Source organism: Quercus lobata, chromosome 4, assembly GCF_001633185.2.
Source record: "Quercus lobata isolate SW786 chromosome 4, ValleyOak3.0 Primary Assembly, whole genome shotgun sequence".
Classification (NCBI taxonomy): Eukaryota; Viridiplantae; Streptophyta; class Magnoliopsida; order Fagales; family Fagaceae; genus Quercus; species Quercus lobata.
The window spans coordinates 52440467-52450325 of NC_044907.1; the positions used below are offsets into that span (position 1 = coordinate 52440467).

Here is a 9859-nt window from a genome sequence, read left to right on the forward strand (position 1 = left end):
AGATACACATGATACCGGGTACCACTAGGTTATAAGATCCGATGGTTATCGATATGTGCTAAATATAATATAACATATTGATATATAAAATATATGTTAGTGTGACTGCCACCCCATAATTGCATAAGAATCCATCATCATCATTATTGTTAATTATCTCACTTTACTTTAACCTCGATTGATTTTTCTTTCACCATTAACCTATCTCGTTAGAGCACTAAGGTAATTTATATAAAGTATTGATCAAAAAGCAAAGAACGAAGGAAAAATTAAAATGAAAAAGCATTGAGTGTGTGTTTAGATTGAAATGAAAAATTAAAATTATTTCACTATTTAATTTATTTTTGTTATTATTTACGGGTCTTAGTATACCTTTTGACACTATTTATGGTTCAACTATAATATTTCAGCTAACTTTTACTATTATTTACAATATTTTTAGCAATAATTTTTTAATTTTAACAAAATAATCGGTATTCAACACCCTGAGGGACATTGGTGAAGTATCTGGAAGACATAAAAGCTTAAAAAGGAAAAAATATAGGCTCCACCTTTTACGTTTCGTCTGTTGTTTTGTGCTTATTATTGCTTTGCCTTTAATAATTTTCCTTCCTTAACTATAAAAAAAAGTACAAACCCTCATTCCCAGACATCTCTCTCACTCACTCTCTCAGAGAGTACTTACAGTCATGGAGGTCCAAAAAAGCAACACAGACCATGTAGTCCTCAATATAGAACACCCAGATCCCAAGCTCAAACAGTCACCCCAGAAAGACTCCAATGATGATCCACTGTCCCAACCCACAACAAGAACCAAAACCGTTAAGCGCTTAAACTTTTCCAAACCAAGATCACGTTTTGAAGAGATCAGCTATCCTCTTCCACCAAGAACAATCCAAGAATCCGAAGAACTCCAATACTTAAATCCCCACGGCGACACGTCGTCCACAGATGACGATGATGAAGAGTGGTATGAAAAGGAAGACGAAAACGAAGAAGATGATGAAGCACAAGGCAAGTACAGAAAGAAAAGGAAAAGGAAGATAAATAAGAGAGCTGTGATTGAATGGGCATTGTTTCTCATTATAATGACTTGTCTGGTATGTTCTCTCACACAACCTTCTCTTAAATATGAGAAAAAGTGGGGTTTAGAGATATGGAAATGGTGCTTAATGGTCATGGTGGTATTCTGTGGTCGCCTTTTCTCTGGTTGGGTAGTGGGGTTTATTGTATTTCTCATTGAAAGAAACTTCATGCTTAGAGAAAAAGTACTATACTTTGTCTATGGTTTGCGTAAGAGTTTCCAAAACTGTGTTTGGCTTGGCCTTGTCTTAATAGCATGGATGATCATGCTCCCTAATTTTCACAAACAAAACAAGTTCCTCATGAAGGTGTTTCGAACTCTTATAGCGGTTCTCATTGCGGCAACAATATGGTTGTTAAAGATAGTGTTTGTGAAAGTCCTAGCTTCATCTTTTCATGTTGCTACATTCTTTGATCGAATGAAAGAGAGTGTGTTTAATCACTATATATTGGAAACTCTATCTGGGCCTCCATTGGATGAGGAAGAGAGGGACTTGCCTCGTCGAAGATTACAGGCGTCGAAGACATTGCCGGCGAGGCTGAGGGATCAGACGTATCCATTCACAAGGTCGAAGAAGTATGGGTCGAGGAGGATTGATATGGAGAGACTGAGGAAGCTTAGCTCGGAGGCTAGGCCATCGGCTTGGAGTGTGAAGAGGTTGGTGAGTTATGTGAGGTCCTCGGGTTTGTCTACTATTTCAAGGACTGTTGATGATTTTGGCAAGGCTGAGTCTGAGATTAATAGTGAATGGGAGGCTAGGAATTGTGCTCAGAGAGTATTCAAGAACGTTGCAAAGTCTGATGCCAAGTGAGTTTTCTCACTCTAGTTATCGATTTTTTTCTTTTTTATTTATTTATTTTAATTTTGGTGTCCGTTTGGTTGAATAATATTTTTCAGTTTTTTTGAAAATATGTGTTAATGTAAAAGTATATTAAAATACATGTAATTTTATTTAAAAATTGAAAATATATGTAAACAGTTTAAATCTCTTGAATATATTTTTTGTCGCCTAAAGAATAAAATCCAAACCATAAAATAATTTTCCAAATATCATATTTTGTGTAGTTTTTCATTATTGATATTAATATGAATCATGAAATGGACTCTCTTGTTTTCAAGTGAAGGTCCTTTATTGATGTTGTGAGGCCCAGGAAACCACTGGATCCCTACATTTCTCTAGCCATCATTCTTCTTTTTTTTTCTCTCTTATTATTTTTATAGCAATCATTCATTACACGCTGGTGGTTGATCGTGCTATTACATGCGCATCATATTACCTGTCCATCCCCCACTTGTGGTTCACATGATTCTCATCTGACAAATATGCAAAGATGGTGGTTACTTTTTTATTTATTGGGTCCGGTTAATGTATGCCTTTAGGGCACACATTAAATTTTCTATTTTTGGAAACATTTTTTCGGAAATTGAAAAAACTGTCATTACTTTTTCAATTCTCAAGAAAATTTTTTCCAAAAATAGAAATTAATGTGTGCCTTTAGGGCACACATTAGTAAAATCCTTATTTATTTATTTTTTACGAGTAGAGTGAGTGATTGCTCATTGACACGTTAATGACACGTTACTCATATTACTACATGGCCCAAGAATGAAGAAAATGATTGCTAGAGAACATTCTTTTATTTAAAGAATAATACTAATGAGTGTTTTTAATATATTGGTTAATAATTTATTTTAGAAAAATTTTTACTCAATTTTTATAAGAAATAATAAAAAAAAAAGCTTATAAAACATTAATTATTTTTTTATTTTCTTGTTTAAATACTGTTTTTTTTTTTTTTGAATGGAAATTCTGTTATTCCCTGACTAGGTAAGATTCAAATCTAGTTCCACTCCAACCACAGTCCCTACTTCCTACACCTCTTTTGAATTCTTTGCCAGAGTACTCTGTAGGGGCTTCTTGTACACTGAACCTGCTCTAGTATTGGTTTTCATTAAGATAATAAAATTGAAAATACCAACCGATTTTGGGCTTTCTCAATAACAATTTGATGGGATATTTCATTGGTGGTGATCACTGTTCATGGACTCATGTCAGTAAGGGGCCCATGGATTTTTTTTTTTTTGGTCTTGAGAAAAATGATTGTTTTATAGATTTTACTAACGTTATACCATTTTTAAAAAAAAATTTATTAAGAATTAAAAAAGTTTTGACAATTTTTTCAATTTTAGATAAAATTTTTTTATAAAATAATATACTATCGTTTATCGTATGTTCTTAGAGTACATTAACAGGACCGTTGTTCTATTTATTTAATGCACTAGCTGGAAGAGTTGTGATCTTTATTGGTCCCGATTGATGGCACCTGTATCTACATGTTCTCCAGTGTCTACATCGGCTACATGGTACTTTGGTGTACTTAGTACCACTGTCATTTTGTCAACATTGTGCTAGCTAGCAATATTTTTCACGTGCTTGAGTAAATGAGATTTGCCCTTTGCAATGCAATGGACCACATGGTCCACTTAAGCATGCATTCAGTATTCACGGCTGCCCTTTAACAATTTAACAGTATCTTCTGTCCCCATTGTGGAAGATCTTCCTCCACTGACCGGTGACCACTGATCCTCTTCCATTATGGTTGCCTACTTTTTACAAGTGAGAGCCAAGTCACTTTTGTTGGAGCCAAAGAAACAAAAATAAAGAGAGCCAGCCCGCTATGAATGGCTGAGCAGTCTTTAATCAATATATTCACACAACATATAGGGTTTTAATTCACTCCATGGAAAATGTACAATCATTGTATAATTGAAATGCAATATGGCTAATTTTGTGAAACTATGTTGATTATTTTGTTCTTTATTTTTAATATCTTCATTCATTGTTAAATGGTTCCTCTTTCTTTTTTTAAATGAGTTAAAATGTTGGATGTTTAAAAAAGAAAATTCCAATTCAGTACACTGTCAATCTGGAGTCAACAATTTAGTTGACGGTCCTTTTCTCGTTAAACTTTGAAACTGCTCGAATTAGTTTTCACCACCAGCAGCAATTAAAAATTTTAACTGGACCCCTGAAATTTTTCAGCAGGTAGAAAAGATGCACACCATATAATGCAGTACTTTTTTTATTAGTTCAAATGATAAATGATAAGCCTGGATAACATGTTGTGCACTTCTCTGATTGTATAATCTAATGCTTAATTAAACCCACAAAAGTCACATAGAGAAGTAAATTGTGTTCTTACAGTTGGGTGGTTTGTAACTTAGCAGTAGGTTTTCAAAAATTTTGAGACTTATGATTTGATTGAGAGAGAGAGAGAGAGATTCGTGGCATAATCTAACAGTACTCCATTCCTTTCCAAAATATAGTGCTGGTCATTTCGAAACCTTAGAATGTCTTGGCTTTTGGAATCTTTATATTGAGTTTCAATTTTCATAAAGAGACTCATGTTGAAACTTATATGCCTTCTGATTAAAAAACTGCCTAATGTTTGAAGCTTTTGTAATCCTCTTTCCATGTGACCTCATGTTGAAGATATGAACGTCTACCTTGATCTTTTCTATTCTTTCCTTTGATAATAACTTGTATAGAGACGTTTGAATGCTGATCTGGAGAGGCAGAGAAATGTTCCAAGTTTAATATTATTGTTTGTGAAAACATGAAAAAAAATAAAAAATAAAAATTTCCCTTCCCTTGTGTGAGTATTAATTACGTTCTACAATGTTTATGCTACAATTCAGTAATTCTCCTTTTTGCATGTTTATTCATTAGTTTTTCTTTTCTATTACAGATATATAGACGAGGAAGATTTACTAAAGTTTTTGAAGAGTGAGGAGGTTCACACTATATTTCCTCTCTTTGAAGGAGCATTGGAAACTGGAAGAATCACAAAATCTTCATTCAGAAACTGGGTGGTAAGCTTCAAAATAATAATCCTGACATATATCAAGTTAACACTTTTTCCAATATATAATATTTATCAACATGTGTTTGCTTGCCCTGCTTGCTCCTTTGTTTACCTAGTGAAGACAACCATAGCTTCGAATTACGATCTGCTCCTATATTAGATTAGACATTAGAGAACATGGATGGACCAATGCAATTTAAACTTGGTTGTACTACAGATGTAGCCACAATATTTTGTGGTTTGTTGTTTATGTGTTATACCCGCGATTTTAATGTTTCAATCTAGTATTTGCTCTAAAACCACTACAATGCAAATTTAGCTTTATTTATTAACTATGGCTTTTTAAGAAAATGAATGAATTCTAATTGCTTTTTTTACCATACATTTGTTTTTCTAGCTAGGAAGAAGAAATTAGTACTCTTGAAATATTTTGCTAAGCATTTGACATTGTCAGGTCCATGCCTATGTTGAGCGTAAAGCTTTAGCTCATTCCCTGAATGATACCAAGACGGCTGTCCAGCAACTTCACAAGTTGGCAAGCGCGATTGTGACTGTAATTATAACTGTGGTGTCCCTTCTGGTAATGGGTTTGGCCACAACTAAGGTGATCTTTGTAGTTACATCTCAGCTACTGCTTGTGGGGTTCATGTTCCAAAACATGTGCAAAACTATGTTTGAGTCCATCATTTTTGTGTTTGTGATGCACCCTTTTGACGTTGGTGATCGATGTGTGGTTGATGGCATACAGGTAAAAAAATAATTAGAAAGTATACTTTATTGTGAAAATGGAATGCGACTAATACTATTTATTATCATTATTATCACTATGATTAATATTTTCTATGCAGATGATTGTTGAAGAGATGAATATATTGACAACAGTCTTCCTACGGTATGATAATGAGAAAATATATTACCCAAACTCTGTTCTTCTTACGAAGCCAATCAGCAATTTCAGAAGAAGTCCGGATATGGCCGATGTTATTGACTTCACCATTGATGTGTCTACTCATATAGATGATATTAATGCCCTGAAGAAGGCTATACAAGTGTAAGTGATTTATTGCATCTACCTTCACCAAATTGTTTTCTGCAGTCACAAGTGCCTTGCTAAGTAAGTGGAAAAAATCACAAAAGTTACAAACTAGGCTAAAGGATATCAAAATGTGTTACAAATGAACAAAAAATAAAATAAAGTAAAATAAAAACCCAAAATTCTATAAAAAATTTAGAGAAGTGAAAAATTTTGAAGCTTGAACTATAACAACTAACTATTTTTACATGTGCTGATATTCAAGTTCATTGAGTTTATTTGGCCCTTGAGAATGCTGAGTGCTTAATCTTTTCAATATATATTTATTGTTCATAATCATAGCTCTTACAAGAGTGATTTATCTGTGTGAAAAATGTTATTATTGGATGCAGATACCTTGAAAGTAAGCCAAAGCATTGGAGCCCGAAACATGCTGTGATAGTGAGGGAGATTGAGAATGTAGACAAGATGAAGATGGCTCTTTGTGTTCAACACACCATGAACCATCAAAATTATGGGGAAAAGAACAGTCGAAGATCAGATCTAGTCTTGGAATTAAAAAAGATTTTTGAAAACCTTGGCATAAAATACAACTTTCTTCCTCAAGAGGTACATGTCACACGATTCAGCGTGACCAATGGGGGAATGGCAATTCCATCTTAAACATATGCTCAAGTCAGTGTTCTCTTGTATCTCTCTCCCTCTCTCTCTCTCTACCGAGAATCATAGATGGGTTTGTATTTTGATTGATTCACTAGTATTTTCACTCCCACCACCAACTTGCTAAAAGAAGATATAAAGGTATTTTTGCAGTGTTGTTGTGTGGATTTTCGATGAGAAATGATTCATTATAAATGTGACATTGTTCTCTAATTGCAAGGGCTTAGATTCAGTGTCCAATAGCGCCGAACTCGTTGAGATAATGACATATGTCCACTTTTAAACATATGTCACCATCTGACTCAAAGTGCACTGGACCTAAACCCTTTGACTGACATATGTTGCGCTTGACATTTGCCATTAATTCTGTGATATGTATGTTAAGAATGTATCATGTTTTGTATTGGAATGAAATGCAGCCTTTAACTTGTTGGTTATTAGTAATTTAGTCAATCTTTTGGGCAACCGCCTGCTTGTAAATTTCTAAATTATATAGAAAGTTAAACCACTCTAATTGTTCCTGCGATTAGTCTCCATCAACAATTCAAGGCTAATATGATATTTTACACATTGTATCTTGACTGAATTTGAAGTGCTTAATTGTTTTGTATGGAGGCGAGTGGAGGACTTGAGGGGCTATTAGTGAAAGTAATTTGAGCAATTATCTTCCCTTGTAAATTCATTTTTTAATTCCTCCAAAATTTGGAGGAATCAAAGGAAATGAAATATTTTAAAAAAAAATTACATTTTAAACCCTATAATTTAGGAGTGTAACAAACTAAACCTTGTAGTTTCAAAATTAACAAATTAAACCATTGAAGTTTCAAAAATTAATAAATTAAATTTTAAAATAACAAATTAAACTATGAGGTTCCAAAAAGTAATAAATTAAATTCCAAATAAAATATCCTTCCATTTAATTGGACTGAGGTTCAATTTTTTAATTTTATATACTTTAAGGTTTAATTTGTTATTTTTGAAAATATAGGGTTTAATTTGTTACTTTTTAAAATCTTAGAGATTTACTTGTTTCTGTTACTTTTAAAATTAATGGGTTTAATTTGTAATACCATTAAACAATAGGCTTTACAATGAAATTTTCCAATATATTTTAATAATTTCTTTTTCCCTTAACTGCCTATACCCTATTTTTATTATAAAAAAAAAAAAATGGCATATTAGTAATGTTGTTATAAATTGATTCATTTTAATTAAATTCCCAAACAAATTTACATTTACATTTTCATTCCATTCTTTTTGTTTCAAACTCCAAATAAGAGAGGTAATTAGTTAATTCATTTCCTTCCCATTTTACTATCTTTTTTCACATGAATGGTAGGTTTAATTAATTAAATTTATGAGGAATTTACAATTCATGTAAAAGGAGGAAGTATCACGTACACTTCAAATTTATCCCAATAGTTTCAATTTATAAATGATAGTATGTTTATTATATTAAGATTCTTAAAAAAAGAAATATGAAAGGGTCTTGTTAATAGGCACACTTAAAGTATTTCTGAATGGACTATTTTAGCAAAATTTTAATATTCCCTATGTAAAAAAGATATTATACAACAAGAGGATGTCTTATAATAGTTTATCCCTATTTCAAATCCAAGACAAACCAACGCAGAAGATTTCCCTTAAAGTTGTGTGAACTTTTTTCCCGTGCTCTCCAGTAGCACCCTTTCCCTGAGCAAGCCTCCAATTCCCCTTATACTACCTTAACACATCAGCCTTTACCATCCATGCCATTTCCTTCTCATGGCCCATTCCCACCACCTTCCTCCCTAATCCAACAAAATCATAAGCACCTCTCAATCCCCTAACACCATTGTAAACACCCAATTTTGCACCCATGATTTAATTAGGGAGAATGACTTGAATGACCATCCATGTACCCCAAAATCATGATTGCATTACATGCATCAATTTGTTCTTGTATTACATGCATCAATTTGTCTTTGCATTACATGCATTAATTCATTCATTGCATATCATAAAAATAATCTTGAGATTCTAAAGGTCATAATGGTGTATCCGGTTCGGACCATTGGATCGAAAGATATCGCATGATTAAGTTGCACGGTCAACATGCATTGTGTCTAGGTAGAGTTGACCACACATGATCAATTTAAATTAATTCTGATTGGTTAAGCAATTAAAATTAATTAAATAATTTTGTGATTGGTTGATAATTAGTGTTTAAAATAGGGATGCATGCATAGGAATAAAAGGGATGATTGGATTACAATAAAATTGTGGATAATTTGAACTTTATCAAGATTTATTTTAGGGTATTTATCTACAAGATAATTGTTCCTGAAAAAGTTTGAATTATCCAGAAAAGAGATAAAAAAAATCATAGACTAAGGCTGAAAACATATCTAGGTGCGGGGACCAGATCAAAAAACTCTAGAAAGAGAGTCCAAAACGCACCTGAACATGGAAGAACATTCGGTGTCCAAGAGCCCATTCGGCACTTTTGGAGTGCCAAACGGCACTTTAAAAGGGCCGAATTTCCTCCTTTTGGGCTTTGGCCCAATACTTTTTGGGTGACGATAAGGCACACCCTTTTCGATCTTTTCGTAGAAGGATGAGTCTCAATTCGCATTCTACACATCAAAGCTATTTTTTAAAGTCTTCTGAGCTTTATAAATAGAGGTTGGGTCTCATAATTCAGCACATTTTTTTTACACTCTGAGAGGCATACGTTTTGAGCCTTTCAAATTGCTAATATTTGCTGATCCTCTTTGAGATTTGCTACTTAAATTAGGGTTTTTAGGTTTTGAAGATAATGGAATAAATTTCTTTGAACCCTAAAACATCCTCTCAAGAACAAGGAGTGCTCATGCAAGAGATTGTTTTCAATCACCCTATTCTTTTTATGATTCTTGTTTATGATGATGAATGTTTTCCTTTATCCATAACATGAATTGTTAATCATTATCTGGTTAAAGCATGATTTGGATTTTGTTTATGTAATTGTCATGATCTCTTTCTTAATTCCAATAATTTGCATATGATCAACGCTCTTTCTTGAAATTAAAAAAAAAAAATCTACATCTTTCTTAGATACAAATTTGAATTTTTCTCAATCACAATTAGATTTGCATCTTTCTTTTTATGAATTTTTAACATATGCAGATTTTGAAGTAAAGAAAAAGATTAAACATGATTGTGTTTGTATTTGTTTTAGTTAATTCATGTTGCATA

At 32.8% G+C, this 9859-nt stretch overlaps 1 protein-coding gene across 1 annotated transcript; it reads left to right on the forward strand.

The window, feature by feature from the left end:
* Positions 1–654: 654 nt before the first annotated feature.
* LOC115984039 (mechanosensitive ion channel protein 10-like) lies at positions 655–7057 on the forward strand. The gene is made up of 5 exons (XM_031106917.1): positions 655–1891; positions 4834–4957; positions 5405–5698; positions 5799–6001; positions 6376–7057. The coding sequence occupies exons 1-5, from the start codon at positions 690–692 to the stop codon at positions 6644–6646; spliced, it is 2094 nt and encodes a 697-aa protein (XP_030962777.1). The 5' UTR covers positions 655–689; the 3' UTR covers positions 6647–7057.
* The last annotated feature ends 2802 nt before the right edge of the window (positions 7058–9859 follow it).